General features: G+C 49.4%; 1 protein-coding gene across 2 annotated transcripts in view; it reads right to left on the reverse strand.

Annotated features, from left to right (window-relative positions):
• The window catches only part of LOC146053259 (uncharacterized), a 185,275-nt gene that overhangs the window by 142,163 nt on the left and 16,858 nt on the right, over positions 1-26,254 (reverse strand). The window contains exon 3 of one of the 2 annotated variants that reach the window (XM_083167962.1): positions 6,736-6,831. The exons of the other annotated variant lie outside the window; for it this stretch is intronic. Within the exon in view, the coding sequence (XP_083024088.1) occupies positions 6,736-6,831 (96 nt within the window). The remainder of the gene's footprint in view (positions 1-6,735; positions 6,832-26,254) is intronic. 2 annotated transcript variants of the gene reach the window in all.

Raw genomic sequence — 26,254 nt, forward strand, 5'->3', positions numbered from 1 at the left:
GGTTGTGTCTGTGGTGGGGCTGACTATGCTGTGTGTGTCTGTGGTGTGGGCTGACCATGCTGTGTGTGGCTGTGTCTGTTCTGTGGGCTGGCTATGCTGTGTGTGTCTGTGGTGTGGGCTGACTAGGCTGTGTGTGCCTGTGTCTGTTCTGTGGGCTGGCTATGCTGTGTGTGGCAGTGTATGTGGTGGGGCTGACTATGCTGTGTGTGTTTGTGTATGTGGTGGGGCTGACTATGCTGTGTGTGGTTGTGTATGTGGTGGGGCTGACAATGCTGTGTGTGGTTGTGTATGTGGTGGGGCTGACTATGCTGTGTGTGGCAGTGTATGTGGTGGGGCTGACTATTTTGTGTGTGGTTGTGTCTGTGGTGGGGCTGACTATGCTGTGTGTGGTTGTGTCTGTGGTCGGGCTGACTATGCTGTGTGTGGCAGTGTATGTGGTGGGGCTGACTATGCTGTGTGTGGCAGTGTATGTGGTGGGGCTGACTATGCTGTGTGTGGTTGTGTATGTGGTGGGGCTGACTATGCTGTGTGTGGTTGTGTATGTGGTGGGGCTGACTATGCTGTGTGTGGTTGTGTCTGTGGTGTGGGCTGACTATGCTGTGTGTGGTTGTGTCTGTGATGGGGCTGACTATGCTGTGTGTGGTTGTGTCTGTGGTGGGGCTGACTATGCTGTGTGTGTCTGTGGTGTGGGCTGACTAGGCTGTGTGTGGCTGTGTCTGTTCTGTGGGCTGGCTATGCTGTGTGTGTCTGTGGTGTGGGCTGACTAGGCTGTGTGTGCCTGTGTCTGTTCTGTGGGCTGGCTATGCTGTGTGTGGCAGTGTATGTGGTGGGGCTGACTATTTTGTGTGTGGTTGTGTCTGTGGTGGGGCTGACTATGCTGTGTGTGGTTGTGTCTGTGGTCGGGCTGACTATGCTGTGTGTGGCAGTGTATGTGGTGGGGCTGACTATGCTGTGTGTGGTTGTGTATGTGGTGGGGCTGACTATGCTGTGTGTGGTTGTGTATGTGGTGGGGCTGACTATGCTGTGTGTGGTTGTGTATGTGGTGGGGCTGACTATGCTGTGTGTGGTTGTGTCTGTGGTGGGGCTGACTATTTTGTGTGTGGTTGTGTCTGTGGTGGGGCTGACTATGCTGTGTGTGGTTGTGTCTGTGGTCGGGCTGACTATGCTGTGTGTGGTTGTGTATGTGGTGGGGCTGACTATGCTGTGTGTGGTTGTGTCTGTGGTGGGGCTGACTATGCTGTGTGTGTCTGTGGTGTGGGCTGACTATGCTGTGTGTGGCTGTGTCTGTTCTGTGGGCTGGCTATGCTGTGTGTGTCTGTGGTGTGGGCTGACTAGGCTGTGTGTGCCTGTGTCTGTTCTGTGGGCTGGCTATGCTGTGTGTGGCAGTGTATGTGGTGAAGCTGACTATGCTGTGTGTGGTTGTGTATGTGGTGGGGCTGACTATGCTGTGTGTGGCAGTGTATGTGGTGAAGCTGACTATGCTGTGTGTGGTTGTGTATGTGGTGGGGCTGACTATGCTGTGTGTGGTTGTGTATGTGGTGGGGCTGACTATTTTGTGTGTGGTTGTGTCTGTGGTGGGGCTGACTATGCTGTGTGTGGTTGTGTCTGTGGTCGGGCTGACTATGCTGTGTGTGGCAGTGTATGTGGTGGGGCTGACTATGCTGTGTGTGGTTGTGTATGTGGTGGGGCTGACTATGCTGTGTGTGGTTGTGTATGTGGTGGGGCTGACTATGCTGTGTGTGGTTGTGTATGTTGTGGGGCTGACTATGCTGTGTGTGGTTGTGTCTGTGGTGTGGGCTGACTATGCTGTGTGTGGTTGTGTCTGTGAGTGGGCTGACTATGCTGTGTGTGGCTGTGTCTGTTCTGTGGGCTGGCTATGCTGTGTGTTTCTGTGGTGTGGGCTGACTAGGCTGTGTGTGCCTGTGTCTGTTCTGTGGGCTGGCTATGCTGTGTGTGGCAGTGTATGTGGTGGGGCTGACTATGCTGTGTGTGGTTGTGTATGTGGTGGGGCTGACTATGCTGTGTGTGGTTGTGTATGTGGTGGGGCTGACTATGCTGTGTGTGGTTGTGTATGTGGTGGGGCTGACTATGCTGTGTGTGGTTGTGTCTGTGGTGGGGCTGACTATTTTGTGTGTGGTTGTGTCTGTGGTGGGGCTGACTATGCTGTGTGTGGTTGTGTCTGTGGTCGGGCTGACTATGCTGTGTGTGGCAGTGTATGTGGTGGGGCTGACTATGCTGTGTGTGGTTGTGTATGTGGTGGGGCTGACTATGCTGTGAGTGGTTGTGTATGTGGTGGGGCTGACTATGCTGTGTGTGGTTGTGTCTGTGGTGGGGCTGACTATTTTGTGTGTGGTTGTGTCTGTGGTGGGGCTGACTATGCTGTGTGTGGTTGTGTCTGTGGTCGGGCTGACTATGCTGTGTGTGGTTGTGTATGTGGTGGGGCTGACTATGCTGTGTGTGGTTGTGTCTGTGGTGGGGCTGACTATGCTGTGTGTGTCTGTGGTGTGGGCTGACCATGCTGTGTGTGGCTGTGTCTGTTCTGTGGGCTGGCTATGCTGTGTGTGTCTGTGGTGTGGGCTGACTAGGCTGTGTGTGCCTGTGTCTGTTCTGTGGGCTGGCTATGCTGTGTGTGGCAGTGTATGTGGTGGGGCTGACTATGCTGTGTGTGTTTGTGTATGTGGTGGGGCTGACTATGCTGTGTGTGGTTGTGTATGTGGTGGGGCTGACAATGCTGTGTGTGGTTGTGTATGTGGTGGGGCTGACTATGCTGTGTGTGGCAGTGTATGTGGTGGGGCTGACTATTTTGTGTGTGGTTGTGTCTGTGGTGGGGCTGACTATGCTGTGTGTGGTTGTGTCTGTGGTCGGGCTGACTATGCTGTGTGTGGCAGTGTATGTGGTGGGGCTGACTATGCTGTGTGTGGTTGTGTATGTGGTGGGGCTGACTATGCTGTGTGTGGTTGTGTATGTGGTGGGGCTGACTATGCTGTGTGTGGTTGTGTCTGTGGTGTGGGCTGACTATGCTGTGTGTGGTTGTGTCTGTGATGGGGCTGACTATGCTGTGTGTGGTTGTGTCTGTGGTGGGGCTGACTATGCTGTGTGTGTCTGTGGTGTGGGCTGACTAGGCTGTGTGTGGCTGTGTCTGTTCTGTGGGCTGGCTATGCTGTGTGTGTCTGTGGTGTGGGCTGACTAGGCTGTGTGTGCCTGTGTCTGTTCTGTGGGCTGGCTATGCTGTGTGTGGCAGTGTATGTGGTGGGGCTGACTATTTTGTGTGTGGTTGTGTCTGTGGTGGGGCTGACTATGCTGTGTGTGGTTGTGTCTGTGGTCGGGCTGACTATGCTGTGTGTGGCAGTGTATGTGGTGGGGCTGACTATGCTGTGTGTGGTTGTGTATGTGGTGGGGCTGACTATGCTGTGTGTGGTTGTGTATGTGGTGGGGCTGACTATGCTGTGTGTGGTTGTGTATGTGGTGGGGCTGACTATGCTGTGTGTGGTTGTGTCTGTGGTGGGACTGACTATGCTGTGTGTGGTTGTGTCTGTGGTGGGGCTGACTATGCTGTGTGTGGCTGTGTCTGTTCTGTGGGCTGGCTATGCTGTGTGTGTCTGTGGTGTGGGCTGACTAGGCTGTGTGTGCCTGTGTCTGTTCTGTGGGCTGGCTATGCTGTGTGTGGCAGTGTATGTGGTGGGGCTGACTATGCTGTGTGTGGTTGTGTATGTGGTGGGGCTGACTATGCTGTGTGTGGTTGTGTATGTGGTGGGGCTGACTATGCTGTGTGCGGTTGTGTATGTGGTGGGGCTGACTATGCTGTGTGTGGTTGTGTCTGTGGTGGGGCTGACTATTTTGTGTGTGGTTGTGTCTGTGGTGGGGCTGACTATGCTGTGTGTGGTTGTGTCTGTGGTCGGGCTGACTATGCTGTGTGTGGTTGTGTATGTGGTGGGGCTGACTATGCTGTGTGTGGTTGTGTCTGTGGTGGGGCTGACTATGCTGTGTGTGTCTGTGGTGTGGGCTGACTATGCTGTGTGTGGCTGTGTCTGTTCTGTGGGCTGGCTATGCTGTGTGTGTCTGTGGTGTGGGCTGACTAGGCTGTGTGTGCCTGTGTCTGTTCTGTGGGCTGGCTATTCTGTGTGTGGCAGTGTATGTGGTGGGGCTGACTATGCTGTGTGTGGTTGTGTATGTGGTGGGGCTGACTATGCTGTGTGTGGTTGTGTATGTGGTGGGGCTGACTATGCTGTGTGTGGTTGTGTATGTTGTGGTTTGACTATGCTGTGTGTGGTTGTGTCTGTGGCGGGGCTGACTATTTTGTGTGTGGTTGTGTCTGTGGTGGGGCTGACTATGCTGTGTGTGGTTGTGTCTGTGGTCGGGCTGACTATGCTGTGTGTGGCAGTGTATGTGGTGGGGCTGACTATGCTGTGTGTGGTTGTGTATGTGGTGGGGCTGACTATGCTGTGTGTGGTTGTGTATGTGGTGGGGCTGACTATGCTGTGTGTGGTTGTGTATGTGGTGGGGCTGACTATGCTGTGTGTGGTTGTGTCTGTGGTGTGGGCTGACTATGCTGTGTGTGGTTGTGTCTGTGATGGGGCTGACTATGCTGTGTGTGGTTGTGTCTGTGGTGGGGCTGACTATGCTGTGTGTGTCTGTGGTGTGGGCTGACTAGGCTGTGTGTGGCTGTGTCTGTTCTGTGGGCTGGCTATGCTGTGTGTGTCTGTGGTGTGGGCTGACTAGGCTGTGTGTGCCTGTGTCTGTTCTATGGGCTGGCTATGCTGTGTGTGGCAGTGTATGTGGTGGGGCTGACTATTTTGTGTGTGGTTGTGTCTGTGGTGGGGCTGACTATGCTGTGTGTGGTTGTGTCTGTGGTCCGGCTGACTATGCTGTGTGTGCCAGTGTATGTGGTGGGGCTGACTATGCTGTGTGTGGTTGTGTATGTGGTGGGGCTGACTATGCTGTGTGTGGTTGTGTATGTGGTGGGGCTGACTATGCTGTGTGTGGTTGTGTATGTGGTGCGGCTGACTATGCTGTGTGTGGTTGTGTATGTGGTGGGGCTGACTATGCTGTGTGTGGTTGTGTCTGTGGTGGGGCTGACTATGCTGTGTGTGTCTGTGGTGTGGGCTGACTATGCTGTGTGTGGCTGTGTCTGTTCTGTGGGCTGGCTATGCTGTGTGTTTCTGTGGTGTGGGCTGACTAGGCTGTGTGTGCCTGTGTCTGTTCTGTGGGCTGGCTATGCTGTGTGTGGCAGTGTATGTGGTGGGGCTGACTATGCTGTGTGTGGTTGTGTATGTGGTGGGGCTGACTATGCTGTGTGTGGTTGTGTATGTGGTGGGGCTGACTATGCTGTGTGTGGTTGTGTATGTGGTGGGGCTGACTATGCTGTGTGTGGTTGTGTCTGTGGTGGGGCTGACTATTTTGTGTGTGGTTGTGTCTGTGGTGGGGCTGACTATGCTGTGTGTGGTTGTGTCTGTGGTGGGGCTGACTATGCTGTGTGTGGCAGTGTATGTGGTGGGGCTGACTATGCTGTGTGTGGTTGTGTATGTGGTGGGGCTGACTATGCTGTGTGTGGTTGTGTATGTGGTGGGGCTGACTATGCTGTGTGTGGTTGTGTATGTGGTGGGGCTGACTATGCTGTGTGTGGTTGTGTCTGTGGTGTGGGCTGACTATGCTGTGTGTGGTTGTGTCTGTGATGGGGCTGACTATGCTGTGTGTGGTTGTGTCTGTGGTGGGGCTGACTATGCTGTGTGTGGTTGTGTATGTGGTGGGGCTGACTATGCTGTGTGTGGTTGTGTATGTGGTGGGGCTGACTATGCTGTGTGTGGTTGTGTCTGTGGTGTGGGCTGACTATGCTGTGTGTGGTTGTGTCTGTGATGGGGCTGACTATGCTGTGTGTGGTTGTGTCTGTGATGGGGCTGACTATGCTGTGTGTGGTTGTGTCTGTGGTGGGGCTGACTATGCTGTGTGTGTCTGTGGTGTGGGCTGACTAGGCTGTGTGTGGCTGTGTCTGTTCTGTGGGCTGGCTATGCTGTGTGTGGCAGTATCACGTAACCTATACAAGACCTAAAGAAACCCCATTGTATTTGAGTGGATTACGTCACTTTTAGTCTCCCTACAAGAGCCTAGTATTGTGTATCTTCTTGTCCCTCATATAGAGGCGCACGAGAGACATACAGAAATCACCTATCATTGGGCTGTAACATAGAAAACACTGCAATATGAAATACGGACACTGAAAGTTCTTACCTGTATTTTATTTTGTATCTTTTTCACATATTTATTGAGCATCTCTCACAATCAAATCGTCAAAAGAGCACTTACCACACTGGATATCATAGGATCCTTCTCATGATCAGGATTGGAGTGATCCATACATGAAAGAACAATCCACCACTTGTTTGGAAGGACGTCATTTTTATTTTAATTATTCTTTTTTCATTATTTGAGGCTGTATGTTTCACAAATGTGTCCAACATCCCATTTTTATATTTTGCACCACTAGATAACGTTGCCTGTGTTGATCTGATCGGATATTGGTACCCCAAGTGTCATTGTATCAATCATATAGGTACCTCAATTCCTTTAGGGTACCTATATAATTGGGACAATGATACCTGGGGTTCCTATTGTATATGATTGACACTTGGGGTATCATAATGTGGTCGCACTGACACAAGAAGTATCATCACTGACATTCCTGCTGTGTGCACCATTATATTACAATCCCCTGTGATGTAAATAATGTTACAATTTTACCTTTCTCACAGTAAGTTCCTGTAAATCCAGGGAGACACGCGCATGTGTTGGGGGCCACACAAGTTCCACCATACCGGCACTCCTCCTTACAGAGCACTACACAGAAAGAGAAGATTACTTTAGGACCATGCACACTAGACCAGTGGTCCCCAACCTTAATTGGGAGTGAGCTACTCGAGACAAATTAATGCTCCTGAATATCTACTAAAATAAAAAATAACAAATCTGGCTAATAACCAAAAATGCCCCTTACACATTATGCCACACACCGTAAGGCCCCGACACGTTATGCTGCATAACGCAATACATTTTACCCCACAGTAAGACTTCTAATTTACCTGCTCATTGCTAGTCCAGTGAGTGCTGCTTGGTCTCTTCAATGAAAAGAGAGAGAGAGAGGAGAGGGCAGAGAGGACAGACAGAGAGAGAGAAAGAGAGAGAGGACAGAATAAGAGAGACAGAGAGAGAGGGGGGACAGAGAGAGAGAGCGAGAGAGAGAGAAAGAGAGGACAGAGAAAGAGAGGACAGAGAAAGAGAGGACATAGAAAGAAAGGACAGAGAAAGAGAGGACAAAGAGAGAGAGAGAGAGCTATTAAAGCTCCTGAAGATCTACTAAAATAAAAAATAAAAATTCTGGCTAATAACCGAAAAATGCCCCTTACACATTATGCCATACACCGCAAGGCCCTGACACATTATGCTGCATAACGCAACACCACTGACACATTATACCATACAGTAAGACGTCTAATGGTACTTGTTTCCTAGCACGGCCACAATCTTGTGGATCGTGTACCTTTAAGTTAAGGTACACGATCCACACGATGGACCCGATTTCCTTTGAAATCGGGTCCATTTTGCCGGCTAAGACACAATATCGGGGGCATTGCGTCGGTCGGGACCATTAACATTGGTCCCGACGCGACCGACGCGATGCCCCCGATTTCCCCATAGGCTTCAATGTTAAAAAATATTTTAACATTGAAATCGTGTCGGGAAAGGTAAAATATCGGGGGCATCGCGTCGGTCGGGACCATTAACATTGGTCCCGACGCGATGCCCCCGATTTTTCCATAGGCTTCAATGTTAAAATATTTTTTAACATTGAAATAGTGAGAAAATGTGAAAAATGTGAAATGGGCCAATATGACCATTTCACATTATAGATGTCCCCGTCGTCACCCCACGATAGACGCCAACCCGAAGCGTGGCGAGCGCAGCGAGCCCGCGAGGGGCGGCGGTGCGCGTCCTCCGACCTTTTCATTCCCCTACTATCCACGTCGGCATGGAGTTGAGAATAGAATAGTGTGGCGAGCGCAGCGAGCCACCGAGCCCGAAGCGTGGCGAGCGTATGCGTATAACTTCACGGGTATACGCGTCCCCTCGCGGGGCTCGCTGCGCTCGCCACGCTTCGGGCTCGGTGGCTCGCTGCGCTCGCCACACTATTCTATTCTCAACTCCACGCCGACGTGGATAGTAGGGGAATGAAAAGGTCGGAGGACGCGCACCGCCGCCCCTCGCGGGCTCGCTGCGCTCGCCACGCTTCGGGTTGGCGTCTATCGTGGGGTGGGGTTTACGCCGTTAAATTTGGGGGGGTTGGGAATATTTTACATTGAATCCAATGTAAAATCGGGTCCCAGGGACCCGATTTACATTTCATTCAATCAAAAAATCGGGTCGGTCGCGTCGATCGCATCGCATGCGACCAAATCGCATGCGATGCGATCGACGCGATTTTTCCGACACGACCACCCCGATGTAAATCGGTGTGGCCGTGCTAGGAAACAAGTACCCGTCTAATTTACCTGCTCATTGCTAGTCCAGTGAGTCTGCTTGGACTCTTCAATGAGAGAGAGAGAGAGAACACAGAGAGAGGACAGAGACAGTGGCAGGTATTCAATGCTGTGGGCGAGCGGCGACAGTGAGCAGAGCTTCCTGCTCGCTGTCACCACTCACCCTGTCAGTATTCAACGCACCCCCCCCCCCCCCCCCCCCCTATACGCCAATTCCCCCTCGCTCCATTTTTTGAGCGAGGGGGAATTGTCGTATGCGGCTCCAGAAGCAGCGAGACTCACGGCTAAATACAGCGAGTTTTCTGCATTAGCCACGGGTCTCGCTGTTTTGGGGAATTCTCACCGTCTTGTGATGGCGAGGATTTCCCCAGAACATTGAATAGTGTGAGCGGCCGGCGTGGGGGTTAAACAGCGAGGATCGCTGGTTTCCTGCAATCCTAGCTGTTTAACCCCCTCGCCAGCCGTATTGAATACCTGCCAGAGAGAGAGAGAGAGGACAGAGAGAGAGGAGAGAGAGAGGAAAGAGAGGGGACAGAGAGAGAGAGGGCAGAGAGAGGACAGAGAGAGTGAGGAGAGAGAGAGAGGAGAGAGAGAGAGGACAGAGAGAGGGGACAGAGAGAGAGAGGGGACAGAGAGAGAGGACAAAGAAAGAGAGGACAAAGAAAGAGAGGACAAAGAAAGAGAGGACAAAGAAAGAGGACAGAGAGAGAAAGAGGACAGAGAGAGAGAGGACAGAGAGAGAGAGAGGACAGAGAGAGAGAGAGGACAGAGAGAGAGAGAGGACAGAGAGAGAGAGGACAGAGAGAGAGAGGACAGAGAGAGAGAGAGAGGACAGAGAGAGAGAGGACAGAGAGAGAGAGAGAGAGGACATTGAATAGTGTCAGCGGCCGGCGTGGGGGTTAAACAGCGAGGATCGCTGGTTTCCTGCAATCCTCGCTGTTTAACCCCCTCGCCGGCCGTATTGAATACCTGCCAGAGAGAGAAAGAGAGGGGGAGAGAGAGGGAGAGAGAGAGGGGACACAGAGAGAGAGAGGACAGAGAGAGTACAGAGAGAGATGAGAGAGAGGGGACAGAGAGAGAGGAGAGAGAGAGGGCAGAGAGAGGGCAGAGAGAGAGGAGAGAGAGAGAGGACAGAGAGAGGAGAGAGAGATAGGACAGAGAGAGAGAGGACAGAGAGAGAGAGAGAAGACAGAAGGAGAGAGAGGAGAGAGACGACAGAGAGAGAGACGACAGAGAGAGAGAGGGGACAGAGAGAGAGGGGGGACAGAGAGAGAGAGGGGACAGAGAGAGAGAGGGGACAGAGAGAGAGAGAGGACAGAGTGAGAGAGGACAAAGAAAGAGGACAAAGAAAGAGGACACAGAGAGAGAGGACAGAGAGAGGGAGAGGACAGAGAGAGAGAGAGGGGACAGAGAGAGAGAGGGGACAAAGAGAGAGGACAGAGAGAGAGGACACAGAGAGGACAGAGAGAGAGAGGACAGAGAGAGTACAGAGAGAGATGAGAGAGAGGGGACAGAGAGAGAGGAGAGAGAGAGGGCAGAGAGAGGGCAGAGAGAGAGAGGAGAGAGAGAGAGGACAGAGAGAGGAGAGAGAGATAGGACAGAGAGAGAGAGGACAGAGAGAGTGAGAAGACAGAAAGAGAGAGAGGAGAGAGAGAGAGACGACAGAGAGAGAGACGACAGAGAGAGAGAGGGGACAGAGAGAGAGGGGACAGAGAGAGGGGGGACAGAGAGAGAGAGGGGACAGAGAGAGAGGGGACAGAGAGAGAGAGGGGACAGAGAGAGAGAGGACAGAGAGAGAGAGGACAAAGAAAGAGGACAAAGAAAGAGGACAGAGAGAGAGAGAGGACAAAGAGAGGGAGAGGACAGAGAGAGAGAGGGGACAGAGAAAGAGGGGACAAAGAGAGAGGACAGAGAGAGAGAGGACACAGAGAGGACAGAGAGAGAGAGGACAGAGAGAGAGAGAGAGGACAGAGAGAGAGAGTGAGGACAAAGAGAGAGAGTGAGGACAAAGAGAGAGAGTGAGGACAGAGAGAGAGAGAGAGGACAGAGAGAGAGAGGACAGAGAGAGAGAGGACAGAGAGAGAGGACAGAGAGAGAGAGAGGACAGAGAGAGGGGCAGAGAGAGAGGACAGATAGAAAGAGAGGACAGAAAGAAAGAGAGGGGAGAGAGAGAGGACAGAGAGAGGACAGAGAGAGAGAGGACAGAGAGAGAGAGGACAGAGAGAAAGGACACAGAGAGAGAGGAGAGAGAGAGAGAGAGGACAGAGAGAGAGAGAGAGGACAGAGATAGTGAGAGAGAGAGGACAGAGAGAGAGAGAGAGAGAGAGGACCCAGTATTCAATGCTCCAGATTCACTGTTTTTTTGGCGAATACCTGCCAGAGAGAGGACAGAGAGAGAGAGGACAGAGAGAGAGAGGACACACAGAGAGAGAGGACAGAGAGAGAGGACAGAGAGAGAGAGGACAGAGAGAGAGAGGACAGAGAGAAAGAGGACAGAGAGAAAGAGGACAGAGAGCGGGGACAGAGAGAGAGGGGACAGAGAGAGAGAGAGGACAAAGAAAGAGGACAGAGAGAGAGAGGACAGAGAGAGGGAGAGGACAGAGAGAGAGGACAGACAGAGAGAGAGAGTGGACAGAGAGAGAGGACAGAGAGAGAGAGAGGACAGAGAGAGAGAGGACAGAGAGAGAGGACAGAGAGAGAGAGGACAGAGAGAGAGAGGACATTGAATAGTGTCAGCGGCCGGCGTGGGGGTTAAACAGCGAGGATCGCTGGTTTCCTGCAATCCTCGCTGTTTAACCCCCTCGCCGGCCGTATTGAATACCTGCCAGAGAGAGAGAGAGAGAGAGGGGGAGAGAGAGGGAGAGAGAGAGAGAGAGGGGACACAGAGAGAGAGAGAGAGGACAGAGAGAGTACAGAGAGAGATGAGAGAGAGGGGACAGAGAGAGAGGAGAGAGAGAGGGCAGAGAGAGGGCAGAGAGAGAGGAGAGAAAGAGAGGACAGAGAGAGGAGAGAGGACAGAGAGAGAGAGGACAGAGAGAGAGAAGACAGAAAGAGAGAGAGGAGAGAGGACAGAGAGAGAGACGACAGAGAGAGAGAGAGGGGACAGAGAGAGAGGGGACAGAGAGAGAGAGGGGACAGAGAGAGAGAGGGGACAGAGAGAGAGAGGGGACAGAGAGAGAGAGGGGACAGAGAGAGAGAGGGGACAGAGAGAGAGAGAGGACAGAGAGAGAGAGAGAGAGGACAAAGAAAGAGGACAAAGAAAGAGGACAGAGAGAGAGAGGACAGAGAGAGGGAGAGGACAGAGAGAGAGAGGGGACAGAGAGAGAGAGGACAGAGAGAGAGAGGACACAGAGAGAGAGAGGACAGAGAGAGAGAGAGGACAGAGAGAGAGAGAGTGAGGACAGAGAGTGAGTGAGGACAAAGAGAGAGAGTGAGGACAGAGAGAGAGAGAGGACAGAGAGAGAGAGAGAGAGGACAGAGAGAGAGAGAGGACAGAGAGAGAGAGAGGACAGAGAGAGAGAGGACAGAGAGAGAGAGGACAGAGAGATAGAGGACAGAGAGAGAGAGGACAGAGAGAGAGGACAGAGAGAGGGGCAGAGAGAGAGGACAGAGAGAAAGAGGGGAGAGAGAGAGGACAGAGAGAACGGACACAGAGAGAGAGGAGAGAGAGGACAGAGAGAGAGAGAGGACAGAGATAGTGAGAGAGAGAGGACAGAGAGAGAGAGAGGACAGAGAGAGAGGACAGAGAGAGAGAGTGGACAGAGAGAGAGGACAGAGAGAGAGAGAGAGGACAGAGAGAGAGAGGACAGAGAGAGAGGACAGAGAGAGAGGACAGAGAGAGAGAGGACATTGAATAGTGTGAGTGGCCGGCGTGGGGGTTAAACAGCGAGGATCGCTGGTTTCCTGCAATCCTCGCTGTTTAACCCCCTCGCCGGCCGTATTGAATACCTGCCAGAGAGAGAGAGAGTGGGGGAGAGAGAGGGAGAGAAAGAGAGAGGGGACACAGAGAGAGAGAGAGGACAGAGAGAGGACAGAGAGAGAGGAGAGAGAGGGGACAGAGAGAGAGGAGAGAGAGAGGGCAGAGAGAGGACAGAGAGAGAGAGAGGAGAGAGAGAGAGAGAGAGAGGACAGAGAGAGAGAGAGGACAGAGAGAGAGAGAGGACAGAGAGAGAGAGAGGACAGAGAGAGAGAGGACAGAGAGAGAGAAGACAGAGAGAGAGAGAGGACACAGAGAGAGAGGAGAGAGAGAGAGAGAGGACAGAGAGAGAGACGACAGAGAGAGAGAGGGGGCAGAGAGAGAGAGAGGGGACAGAGAGAGAGAGGACAGAGAGAAAGAAGACAGAGAGAAGGAGAGGACAGAGAGAGAGGACAGACAGAGAGAGAGAGGGGACAGAGAGAGAGGAGACAGAGAGAGGACACAGAGAGAACAGAGAGAGAGAGGACAGAGAGAGAGGACAGAGAGAGAGTGAGGACAGAGAGAGAGTGAGGACAAAGAGAGAGTGAGGACAAAGAGAGAGAGTGAGGACAAAGAGAGAGAGAGAGGACAGAGAGAGAGGACAGAGAGAGAGAGAGGACAGAGAGAGGACAGAGAGAGAGATGACACAGAGAGAGAGGACAGAGATAGAGAGGACAGAGAGAGAGGACAGAGAGAGAGAGGACAAAGAGAGAGGACAGAGAGAGAGGGGCAGAGAGAGAGGACAGAGAGAAAGAGAGGACAGAGAGAAAGAGAGGGGAGAGAGAGAGGACAGAGAGAGGACAGAGAGAGAGAGAGGACAGAGAGAAAGGACACAGAGAGAGAGGAGAGAGAGAGAGAGGACAGAGAGAGAGAGGACAGAGAGAGAGAGAGAGAGGACAGAGATAGTGAGAGAGAGGACAGAGAGAGAGAGAGAGAGGACCCAGTATTCAATGCTCCAGATTCACTGTTTTTTTGGCGAATACCTGCCAGAGAGAGGACAGAGAGAGAGAGGGTAGAGAGAGAGGACACAGAGAGAGAGAGAGGACACAGAGAGAGAGAGGACAGAGAGAGAGAGAGGACAGAGAGAGAGAGGACAGAGAAAGAGAGAGGACAGAGAGAAAGAGAGGACAGAGAGAAAGAGAGAGTACAGAGAGAAAGAGAGGACAGAGAGAAAGAGAGAGTACAGAGAGAGAGATAGAGGACAGAGAGAATGGACAGAGAGAGGAGAGAGAGAGAGGACAGAGAGAGAGAGAGGACCCAGTATTCAATGCGCCTGATTCACTGTTTTTTTGTCGAATCGGGCTGTTTTCACTCCTTGCGGTTAATTTTTTGCGCTGAAAATCAGATTCATCCTATTCAATGCGAAAGCGTACAGTGAATGCCGGCCAGTTCTCCGTTTCATGGTCACTGCAATTCGCTGGTGTATTTCAATGGGGTTTTCACTGGGAGTCGCAGATAGTGTATTCAATGGAGAGTGTATTCAAGTGTATTCTAGGATGGTGAATTGCTTTCTCCCTGATTTTTGCCATGATTCACCATTTTGCATTCGACATCTTTTTAAGGTGAACTGGAAAGTGATCTTTTAAAATAATGTTTTTTTATTATTTTTTTGGTGTCAAAAAATCTGATTTTTTTTCTGTTAAGGGGCATGTTATTTTTATTCATGTGCTTGAAGCACATTAATATATATTTTAAAAAAATTAACTTTTTTTTTACACTTTACACCAGCAGGGGGCCAGGAGCTGGGAACTGCTCATTAGATATTCATACTGTATATTCACAGAGAGAGAGAGGATAGAGAGAGAGCCACACACCGTAAGGCCCCGACACATTGAGGGGTATTCAATGCCGCAGCGAGCGGCCGGCGAGGGGGTTAAACAGCGAGGATTGCTGAAAACCAGCGATCCTCGCTGTTTAACCCCTGCGCCGGCCGCTCGCTCTATTCAACGTTCTGGGGAAATCCTCGCCATCACAGGACGGCGAGAATTCCCCAAAACAGCGAGACCCGCGCCTGCTGCAGAAAACTCGCAGTTTTTAGCCGCGGGTCTCGCTGCTTCTGGAGCCGCATCCGCCAATTCCCCCTCGCTCAAAAAACGGAGCGAAGGGGAATTGGCGGATGCGGAGGCTGTGTTGAATGCTGTCAGGGTGAGTGGTGACAGCGAGCAGGAAGCCCTGCTCGCTGTCACCACTCGCAAACAGCATTGAATACCTGCCATTATGCTGCATAACGCAATACCACTGACACATTATACCATACAGTAAAACTTCTAATTTACCTGCTCATTGCTAGTCCAGTGAGAGAGAGAGAGAGGACAGAGAGAGAGAGGACAGAGAGAGAGAGGACAGAGAGAGAGAGGACAGAGAGAGAGAGAGAGAGGGAGGACAGAGAGCAGAGAGAGAGAGAGAGAGGACAGAGAGAGAGGTCAGAGAGAGAGAGAGAGAGAGAGAGAGGGAGGGAGGACAGAGAGCAGAGAGGGAGAGAGAGAGAGAGAGAGAGGACAGAGAGAGAGAGGTCAGAGAGAGAGAGAGAGAGGGAGGGAGGACAGAGAGCAGAGAGGGAGAGAGAGAGAGGACAGAGAGAGAGGGAGACAGAGAGAGAGAGAGGACAGAGAGAGAGGTCAGAGAGAGAGAGAGAGAGAGAGAGAGAGAGAGGGAGGGAGGACAGAGAGCAGAGAGGGAGAGAGAGAGGACAGAGAGAGAGGGAGACAGAGAGAGAGAGAGGACAGAGAGAGAGAGGGAGGGAGGACAGAGAGCAGAGAGGGAGAGAGAGGACAGAGAGAGAGGTCAGAGAGAGAGAGAGAGAGAGAGAGAGAGAGAGGGAGGGAGGACAGAGAGCAGAGAGGGAGAGAGAGAGGACAGAGAGAGAGAGGTCAGAGAGAGAGAGAGAGAGAGGGAGGGAGGACAGAGAGCAGAGAGGGAGAGAGAGAGGACAGAGAGAGAGGGAGACAGAGAGAGAGAGAGGACAGAGAGAGAGAGGGAGGGAGGACAGAGAGCAGAGAGGGAGAGAGAGGACAGAGAGAGAGAGAGGGGGGACAGAGAGAGAGGGGGGGGCAGAGAGAGAGAGAGAGGACAGAGAGAGAGAGGACAGAGAGAGAGGACAGAGAGAGAGAGGACAGAGAGAGAGAGGACAGAGAGAGAGAGGACAGAGAGAGAGGACAGAGAGAGAGAGAGAGGGGACAGAGAACTGGAAAGTGATCTTTTAAAATAAAGGTTTTTTTTATTATTTTTTTGGTGTAAAAAAATCTGATTTTTTTTTCTGTTAAGGGGCATGACAGAGAGAGAGAGAGAGAGAGAGAGAGAGAGAGAGAGAGAGAGAGGGAGGATGACAGAGAGAGAGAGAGAGAGAGAGAGAGAGAGAGAGGCCAGAGAGAGAGAGAGAGGCCAGAGAGAGGACAGAGAGAGAGAGAGAGAGGACAGGCCCCTGGGGCAGATTTATTAAGCTTGGAGAAGAGATAAACTGGAGATAAGGTAAAAGGAGATAAAGTACCAGACAATCAACTCCCAACTGTCATTTTCAAACAGTTCATTGGCTGGCACTTTATCTCATTTTGCCTTATCTCCAGTTTATCTCCAGTTTATCTCTTCTCCAAGCTTAATAAATCTGCCCCAGAGGCCCTTATTCTGGTTGGTGCGGATATGTCCGCGTGCGTTCGTTCCACCTATGTTTTGTGTTTGCGCATGTGCAGAGGCATATCTGCGCATGTGCGAAAGGGACATACGTCCAAATTCCGCATGAATTGTTTACACTACGAACAGGGGGAGGAGAGGGGCGTGAAGGGCTGTTTGGCCTCATTAACATATGCATACGCCCTGCGTTTCATGGGCGTTCCCATGAAAACGCTGGGCGTACGTATGGTAATGCGGCCGTGACGCACGTGTAGGGGGCGGACATATGACATTGCCGGATGTCAGCTGCCCGCCCAGATCCCTGCTTTTGCACGGAGAAATGCCCGAGTGGTCTGAGCTCGCGGGAGCTGCCTGACCACTCGGTCCTGCATTCGATGGTATGCGACCTTTGAATGATGGGGGAGGTTCCCTGAGAGGGAGGAGGTGTATACATGAGAAATCCACTCGTGCTCCGTGCGGTCAGCGGCTTACCGCATTCGGACGGAGTTGGTGATCCGTACGGAAGGCGGGGTTTAGGACGCACGGTCCTGGCCGCATATTCGGCTCCGGCCGCACAGACCAGAATAAGGCCCAGAGAGAGAGAGGACAGAGAGAGAGAGAGGACCCAGTATTCAATGCTCCCGATTCACCGTTTTTTCAGCGAATCGGGCTGTTTTCACTCCTTGCGGTGAATTTTTTTCACTGAAAATCTGATGCACCCTATTCAATGTTCCATGTTCACCGAAAGCGAACAGTGAATGCCGGCCAGTTCTCCGTTTTATGCTCACTGCAATTCGCTGGTGTATTTCAATGGGGTTTTCACTGGGATTCGCCAAGAGTGTATTCAATGCTAGGAAGGCGAATTGCTTTCTCCCTGATTTTTGCCATTATTCACCATTTTGCATTCGACATCTTTTTAAGGTGAACTGGAAAGTGATCTTTTAACCCCTTACCGCCGCAGCATGTTTTTGCCTTCCTGACAGAGCCCTTTTTTTCAAATCTGACATGTATCACTTAAGTGGGGATAACTTTTTTTTGCTTTTACTTATCCCAGTGATTTTGAGATTGTTTTCTCGTGACACATTGTACTTCAAGTTAGTGGTAAATTTTGGTCGATACAGTCTGTGTTTTTTTGTGAAAAATACCAAAATGTCGTAAAAAATTGAAAATTTTGCAATTTGCAAAATGTTAAATTTTCTGCTTGTGAGACAAATAATCATACCACTCAAAATAGTTAATAACTAACATAGACCATATGTATACTTTATGTTTCCATCATTATTTCAACCTCCTTTTAATTTTTTTGGACACTAGGAGGCTTAAAATATGAATAGCAAATTCTCAAATTTTCAAGAAAATTTCAAACACTGATTTTTTTAGGGACCAGTTCAGTTCTGATGTGACTTTGAGGGACTTGTATGTGAGACACCCCCATAAATGATGCCATTTCAAAAACTGCACCCCTCACAGTATTCAAAACAGCATTTTGGAAGTTTGTTAACCCTTTAGGTGTTTCACAGGAATTAAAACAAAGTGTAGGTGAAATTTCAAAATTTCATTTTTTTTGCAGATTTTCAATTTTAATACATTTTTCTAAGGAACACAGTAGATTTTACTAGAGAAATGTGACTAAAAATTGATTCCCCCAATTATTTTGTTTTCATAAATATCCTATATGTGGCCCTAGTGTGCACGTTGACCAAACCACAGGCTTCATAATAGAAGGAGCACCTACTTGATTTTAGAGCCTCCTTTTTATGAGATTATTTTTTAGGCACCATGTAGGTTTCTAGGCACCATAAGATGCTAAAAGTTAGGAACCCCCCCACAAGTGACCCCATTTTGCAAACTACACCCCTCAGGGAATTCATCTAGGGGTATAGTGTACATTTCAAACCCCCAGGGGTTTCACCAATTTTGGTACAACTGGGCTGTGAAAATGAAAAATTACATTTTTTTTACACAAAAATGCAGTTCTGGCTCAACATTTTTCATTTTCACAAGGAATGAAGGAGACAAAGCACCCCAAAATCTGTGCCGCAATTTCTCCCGAGTACGGCAATGCCTCATATGTGACCAAAAAATACCATTTGGGTGCATGGCAGGACTCAGAAGGGAAGGAGTGATATTTGGATTTTGCAGCACACATTCTGGTGGAATGAATGGTGGGTGCTATGTCGCATTAGCAAGACCCCCGAAGCACCAATACAGTGGAACCCCCCCACAAGTGACCCCATTTTGCAAACTACACCCCTCAGGGAATTCATCTAGGGGTATAGTGTACATTTCAAACCCCCAGGGGTTTCACCAATTGTGGTACAACTGGGCTGTGAAAATGAAAAATTACATTTTTTACACAAAAATGCAGTTCTGGCTCAAAATTTTTCATTTTCACAAGGAATGAAGGAGACAAAGCACCCCAAAATCTGTGCCCCAATTTCTCCCGAGTACGGCAATGCCTTATATGTGACCAAAAAATACCATTTGGGTGCATGGCAGGACTCAAAAGGGAAGGAGTGATATTTGGATTTTGCAGCACATATTCTGGTGGAATGAATGGTGGGTGCTATGTCGCATTAGCAAGACCCCCGAAGCACCAATACAGTGGAACCCCCCCACAAGTGACCCCATTTTGCAAACTACACCCCTCAGGGAATTCATCTAGGGGTATAGTGTACATTTCAAACCCCCAGGGGTTTCACCAATTGTGGTACAACTGGGCTGTGAAAATGAAAAATTACATTTTTTACACAAAAATGCAGTTCTGGCTCAAAATTTTTCATTTCACAAGGAATGAAGGAGACAAAGCACCCCAAAATCTGTGCCCCAATTTCTCCCGAGTACGGCAATGCCTCATATGTGACCAAAAAATACCATTTGGGTGCATGGCAGGACTCAGAAGGGAAGGAGTGATATTTGGATTTTGCAGCACAGATTCTGGTGGAATGAATGGTGGGTGCTATGTCGCATTAGCAAGACCCCCGAAGCACCAATACAGTGGAATCCCCCCACAAGTGACCCCATTTTGCAAACTACACCCCTCAGGGAATTCATCTAGGGGTATAGTGTACATTTCAAACCCCCAGGGGTTTCACCAATTGTGGTACAACTGGGCTATGAAAATGAAAAATTACATTTTTTACACAAAAATGCAGTTCTGGCTCAAAATTTTTCATTTTCACAAGGAATGAAGGAGACAAAGCACCCCAAAATCTGTACCCCAATTTCTCCCGAGTACGGCAATGCCTCATATGTGACCAAAAAATACCATTTGGGTGCATGGCAGGACTCAGAAGGGAAGGAGTGATATTTGGATTTTGCAGCACACATTCTGGTGGAATGAATGGTGGGTGCTATGTTGCATTAGCAAGACCCCCGAAGCACCAATACAGTGAAACCCCCCACAAGTGACCCCATTTTGCAAACTACACCCCTCAGGGAATTCATCTAGGGGTATAGTGTACATTTCAAACCCCCAGGGGTTTCACCAATTGTGGTACAACTGGGCTGTGAAAATGAAAAATTACATTTTTTTACACAAAAATGCAGTTCTGGCTCAAAATTTTTCATTTTCACAAGGAATGAAGGAGACAAAGCACCCCAAAATCTGTGCCGCAATTTCTCCCGAGTACGGCAATGCCTCATATGTGACCAAAAAATGGCAGGACTCAGAAGGGAAGGAGTGATATTTGGATTTTGCAGCACAGATTCTGGTGGAATGAATGGTGGGTGCTATGTCGCATTAGCAAGACCCCCGAAGCACCAATACAGTGGAACCCCCCCACAAGTGACCCCATTTTGCAAACTACACCCCTCAGGGAATTCATCTAGGGGTATAGTGTACATTTCAAACCCCCAGGGGTTTCACCAATTGTGGTACAACTGGGCTGTGAAAATGAAAAATTACATTTTTTACACAAAAATGCAGTTCTGGCTCAAAATTTTTCATTTTCACAAGGAATGAAGGAGACAAAGCACCCCAAAATCTGTGCCCCAATTTCTCCCGAGTACGGCAATGCCTCATATGTGACCAAAAAATACCATTTGGGTGCATGGCAGGACTCAGAAGGGAAGGAGTGATATTTGGATTTTGCAGCACAGATTCTGGTGGAATGAATGGTGGGTGCTATGTCGCATTAGCAAGACCCCTGAAGCACGGTGAAATGATGAACCTAATAATCCATAGATGTGTGGTATATTTTAAAGCACTCCTTCATACATAGGCCGGGTTTGTCGGGGCAAGTTTCACAGTGGAAAATAGTTTGCTTTCGTATTCCCTTTTTATAGCAAACTTTGCACCTTTTTTGTGTCCTGCCCTTTTTTCCAGTGGAGGGGATTTCGTTAGGAAAATGCTGCCCTGATACAATACGGGGGCCAGTACTAGAAGTACTGGGGCCAGTACTAGAAGTACTGGGGCCCTCTGCCTGCTGGTTCCCAAATATTAGGCCCTTTATGACTTCCTCTTGAAAGTGCATAAATGTCCCCGTCTGGCTGGTAGAACGGAATAGTACGTAAGCGTTATACAGTGCCATCTGGATGATATACACGGCCAGCTTCTTATACCATATTTTTGTTTTCCGCAGGGCACTGTACGGCTTCAGTACCTGATCTGAAAGATCCACTCCGCCCATGTACTTATTGTAATCTAGGATACAAATAGGTTTTGAGGTGTGGGTACTGGTACCTCGTACAGGGACGGAGGTGGTACTGTCTCCGTGAATTGTTGTCAGTATAAGGACATCCCTCTTGTCCTTATATTTGACCAACAACATATTTTCGGTGCATATTGCCCTGCTTTCACCCTTTCTCAGTAATTGGGCAACGTGCGTTTTTGGGAGGCCTCTTTGGTTCTTGCGCACAGTACCGCAAGCTGCTGTACCTCTTGAACCAAGGGCCTTAAACAGGGGGATGCTGGTGTAAAAGTTATCCACATAGAGGTGATAACCCTTATCCAGGAAGGGGTGCACTAAATCCCAGACAATCTTTCCACTAACACCTACGAGGGAGGGGGGGCATTCTGGCGGTTCAATTCTTGTGTCCTTCCCTTCATATACCCTAAACCTGTGGGTGTACCCTGAGGTACTTTCGCACAGCTTATACATTTTTATGCCATACCTTGCCCTCTTATTGGGAAGGTACTGGTGGAATTTAACCCTTCCTTTAAAATGTATAAGTGACTCGTCTACACAAATGAATTTTTGGGGGATGTACATCTCAGCAAATTTGGCGCTGAAATGATCAATGACCGGCCTGACTTTGAATAGCCGGTCAAAGGTGGGATCATCTCTGGGTGGGCACTGTGCATTATCGTTGTAATGCAAAAATTTAAGGATCGTCTCAAAACGAGTCCGGGTCATGGCCATACGATGAAGTGGGGTGCTGTACAGAACATCTGTACTCCAATATTGCCTAATTTCTGGCTTTTTAACTATGCCCATATGTAACACCAGACCCCAAAACGTCATCATCTCTACTGCATCTACAGGGGTCCACCTAGCAAATGATGACGTGGGGTTTTGGGCAATAAACTGCTGGGCATATAAATTACTTTGGTCCACCATTAAATTTATAAAATCATCAGAGAAAAAGACTTTGAAAAAGTCAATTTCTTTGAGGCCTGTAGTATCAAATTGGATTCCTGGGTTGGCCAAAAACTCAGGAACCTGGGGCTCAAAATTGTCTGGTGGTGGGGTCCATACGAGATCAATCATTGGGGGGGAGTCTCAGCTGCTCTACGGGGGCGTCTTTGAGGGGGTCCCTCATCACTAGAGGAGGAAGAGGAGCTTAAGACGAATGCAAATTCATCGCTTACTTCACTGGCTGTGTCAGTGTCAGAGGCAATAAGAGCATATGCCTCCTCCGCTGAAAACAGTCTTTGCGATGAATGGGACATTTTTATTATTTTTAAGTGTAGTGTTTCAACACGTGTATAGTGTAAGGGGGGGGGGTATAAACTTTATTTCAACACGGGGGGTATGTAGTGTGTATGTAGTGCTTTAACACGTGTAAGTAAAAAAAAAAAAGCTCCTGCGCCAAAAATTGAGCACAGATGTTGGTCAGTAACGTCCGTCACTGATCAGCGCTCAGCGGGCACAGGACACCCACAAAAGCACTGTGGGTGTAAAAAAAATAAAAAAAAAAAACCCCACAGCACCCTCAAAAAAAAAAAAAAAAACTGCTGATCAGTGATGCAACACTGATTAGCAGTGAGGGGCAGCAGGCACACAAATTTGGGTGCAACCTGACAGGGTATATATAAAAAAAAACCCTGCACCCAAAAAAGTTGCTGATCAGTTAGTTTATACTGATCAGCACAAAAGGGGGGCAGCAGGGGGCAGCAGATACAAAATTATATCACACAATATATATCTCTGACACAATGACACTGCAGCAGCAGCAGCACAAGCAGCCAGGAAGCAAAAGCAACCACAGCAACCAGGAAGCACCAGCAGCTGGCAGCACGGATGCCACCAACGCTGATCAGGTCAGTATAAGGGCACAGATGGGCACGGAGACCGCTCTGCACGCTGTTCCTGACCGGAATGGCGGCTGCAGGGCTGTCTCCGTTATTTTCTGTGTGGTGTAATGGCTGTGATTGGTCTGTCGGTCCGACGGACCAATCACAGCCTTTGGGGGCAGGTGGGGTGACCACCAGTGACACCTTTACACCCGGTGGTGATTGGTGCTGTACTTAACAGCACCAATCACCACTGATCCCTGTGTCACCGAGCGACGTTATTCGCCGGTACACAGAAAACGCTGTAATTGGCTGTTCACATTGAACAGCCAATCACAGCGATCGCCGATGGGTGGGGGCATCGCTGCCCCCCCTGGGCAATGAGGGAAGATGTCTGCTGTCAGGGACAGCAGACATCGTCCCTCTGTCACCGCGTCTATAGACGCGGTGACAGTTTAATGGCATGACGTACATTTATGCCATGTGTCGGGAAGTACATCCCGACCATGACGTAAATGTACGTCAAATGTCGGGAAGGGGTTAAAATAAAGGTTTTTTTTTTTTTTTTTTTTGGTGTAAAAAAAATCAGATTTTTTTTCTGTTTAGGGGCATGTTATTTTTATTCATGTGCTTGAAGCACATTAATATATATTTCATTTTTATTTATTTTTTTATATTTTTTATGTTATTTTTTTTTTTTATACTTCAACCAGCAGGGGACCGGGAGCCGCTCATTAGATATTCATATATTCAATTCACTCTGGTCCCGGCTTGTTACGTGCGGGACCAGAGAAGTCGCTCCCTACCCCTGTCCCTTGCCAGCATTACCGGGGGGCAGCCTCTGCTGCCTGTGCCCCGGGAGCCCTCCCCCATAAATTCTGGGGCAGGCAGGGAGGCTTACATCTCCCTGCCTGCCTCCGTCTGATGTAGACTGACTATGCTGTGTGTGGCTGTCTGTGGTGTGGGCTGACTATGCTGTGTGTGGCTGTGTCTGTAGTGTGGGCTGCCTGTGCTGTGTGTGTCTGTGTCTGTAGTGTGGGCTGACTATGCTGTGTGTGTCTTTGTCTGTGATGTTGGCTGCCTGTGAGGTGTGTGTCTGTGTCTGTGATGTTGGATGCCTGTGCTGTGTGTGGCTGTGTCTGTGGTGTGGGCTGCCTATGCTATGTGTGGCTGTGTCTGTAGTGTGGGCTAGCTACAGTATGCTGTGTTTGTGTCTGTGTCTGTAGTTTGGGCTGGCTATGCTGTGTGTGGCTGTGTCTGTAGTGTGGGCTAGCTATGCTGTGTGTGGCTGTGTCTGTAGTGTGGGCTGGCTATGCTGTGTGTGGCTGTGTCTGTGCTGTGGCCAGCAGCCCTCCCTCCCCACTTCTGGGCCCACCTTATTTTAGGCGGCACACCCAGAAAATGCTGGGGTGCAACCTAGAAATGCCCTTACAAACAGCCATCGCTGGTATCATTCATAAGGGGACCCGTGAGTGTCCACAGCCTACCATGCAGATGTACGGTCATTCAATAATGTCAGGCTACATATTCACAGCCCGGTAATAGGGGTCTAAATCAGGCCCAATGTCCACACAGGGACATAACACTTACACGCTGTAACCACATAGTTACAACATGCACAGTACAACATGCATGCAGTGCACACACACGCAGAGCAGCACAAATACTTGCAGTGCCCACACACAGAGAAGTACATATATTTGCAGTGCCCACATACAGAGTAGTATACATATTTGCAGTGCCCACACACAGAGCAGTACACATACTTGCAGTGCCCACACACACACAGAGCAGTACACATAATTGCATTGCCCACACACAGAGCAGTATACATACTTGCAGTGACTACTGTAAGGAAGGTTATGTACAAGCCATCTGTTGCAGACTCCTAGCTGTCCTGATTGCCTCCTGTAAACCAAGGCTTCACCAATAACAGCCACGTTTGAAGGGGTAGATTAATTCCACCCACCCCGGAGCCGCCTGGTCTTACGGATGACAAGGCTGCTACAGGAGGCAAGGTATCGCAAGAGTAATTGGCTGAAGTACATGCACCTTCAATACCCAGAAATAAATGCAACAATGCAGGAAGATGATACCGGTAAATATAAATACTGGATGTAACAATACACAAGGTGGAAATGTGGTTAATAGTGCAAAACGATAATGAATGCAACAATGCAATAAAGTGGTACCTAGGTAATCAGACAATAGTAAATGCAACAATGCAAGAAGATGACACCAGAAAAGTAAACCAAAGCTAACAGCTCCTGACTTATCTGAGAGATGGAATGAAGCAGACCAGTTCAGGAGGGAGCACCACAAACTGGCAGGCTGGCTGGAAAGCAGTGGCTGGGACCAGGAACATGCTGACTAAGGCACAAACAAAGCTGGCACACAGGATGCTGGATACAAGGTACTGGGACCAGGAACACTCTGGAGCAGGAACCCTGACAAACCGAACTGCACTAAGAACTATAACTGGCAGGGTCTGCATGCTGCAAGCATAACTAAATAACCTAGCATGCACCCATACCCAAACACCAGGGTATGCACAAACACCAGGCAGGGTGGATCAGCAAAACCCGGAGAACTGATCCAGTGAACAAATACAAAACCCACACAGAACATATTGACTCCAGATTAACACTGACCAGCTGGAAGCAGATCGTAACAGTACCCCCCCCCCTCTTGAAGAGAGGTCAAGAGACCCCAATAACTGGGTTTACAACCACAAGGGGTACATCTGGAAAGCCGGTATACTGGTACAACAACAAAACAAGACAAACAGAAACAAGCTGCGGCTGCAACTTGTAACAGTGCCCCTTCTTTGAAGGTGGCCTCCGGACATTCGGTGGACAGATGAACAAACAAGACAAGACGAAGTACAAGACAAGAAACAAGACCCTTATATAAGGAACCCAAAAATATAGGGTAAGAGCTAGTGCTGATTTTACATTTTTCTAGATCTTGATGGTGTAAACAGTTTATGACCCCACACATTGTCAGAGCTGATGTACCTTCTAAAAACCGCAGCTATATCCTACCAAATCAGAATCCGAGTTTGAGTCGAGATCTGAGGGGATAGCAAGCGTTTTCGTCTTGGATGGAATCTGAGAAAGAGAGGAATGAACTACAGTAATTGGCCATAGGCAGAATTCTTACCGGATTCCTCAGACTCAGGATAATGCGTACTAGATTGGGCAAAAAATTCAGCAGAAGTTAGGGAGGCAAAACCAACACTTAAAGTCCTGAATTTGGAACTAAGTGATGGAGTAAAAGCCCCAACTGAGACTTCTCAGAAGCCAGGTCATTGAGCCCCTGGCTTATGTTGGAAGGGGCTGCAGATGGCTCGTGAGTAACTACCCCAGAATCAGAAAATCTCTTCAAAATCGCATTATTAAAGAGTACCTTGCAGAATAGGATCACAAGACCCAATTAGTGATTTTGCCCATTCCAAAGCCCTTCCTTTAAAGGCTGTGAACAAGAATAACATTTGCTGCTCTGGAGAGGGAAGAAGTGGACCTAATTCTAGACACTGACGCAAAAGATTCACATATTGTTCCAGATCTCCATCAAAAACAATGGGGCTAGGATCTTGATCTGGAACAATAGCTTGGGAGTCCCCCTCAGGGACAGGACCAACAAAACTCCTACCTGGGGCTTGACAGACCTTACCCCCTTCCCGGGTGCAACAGACCGTACCCCCTT

Source organism: Crinia signifera, unplaced genomic scaffold, assembly GCF_055691185.1.
Source record: "Crinia signifera unplaced genomic scaffold, ASM5569118v1 HAP2_SCAFFOLD_132, whole genome shotgun sequence".
Lineage (NCBI taxonomy): Eukaryota > Metazoa > Chordata > Amphibia > Anura > Myobatrachidae > Crinia > Crinia signifera.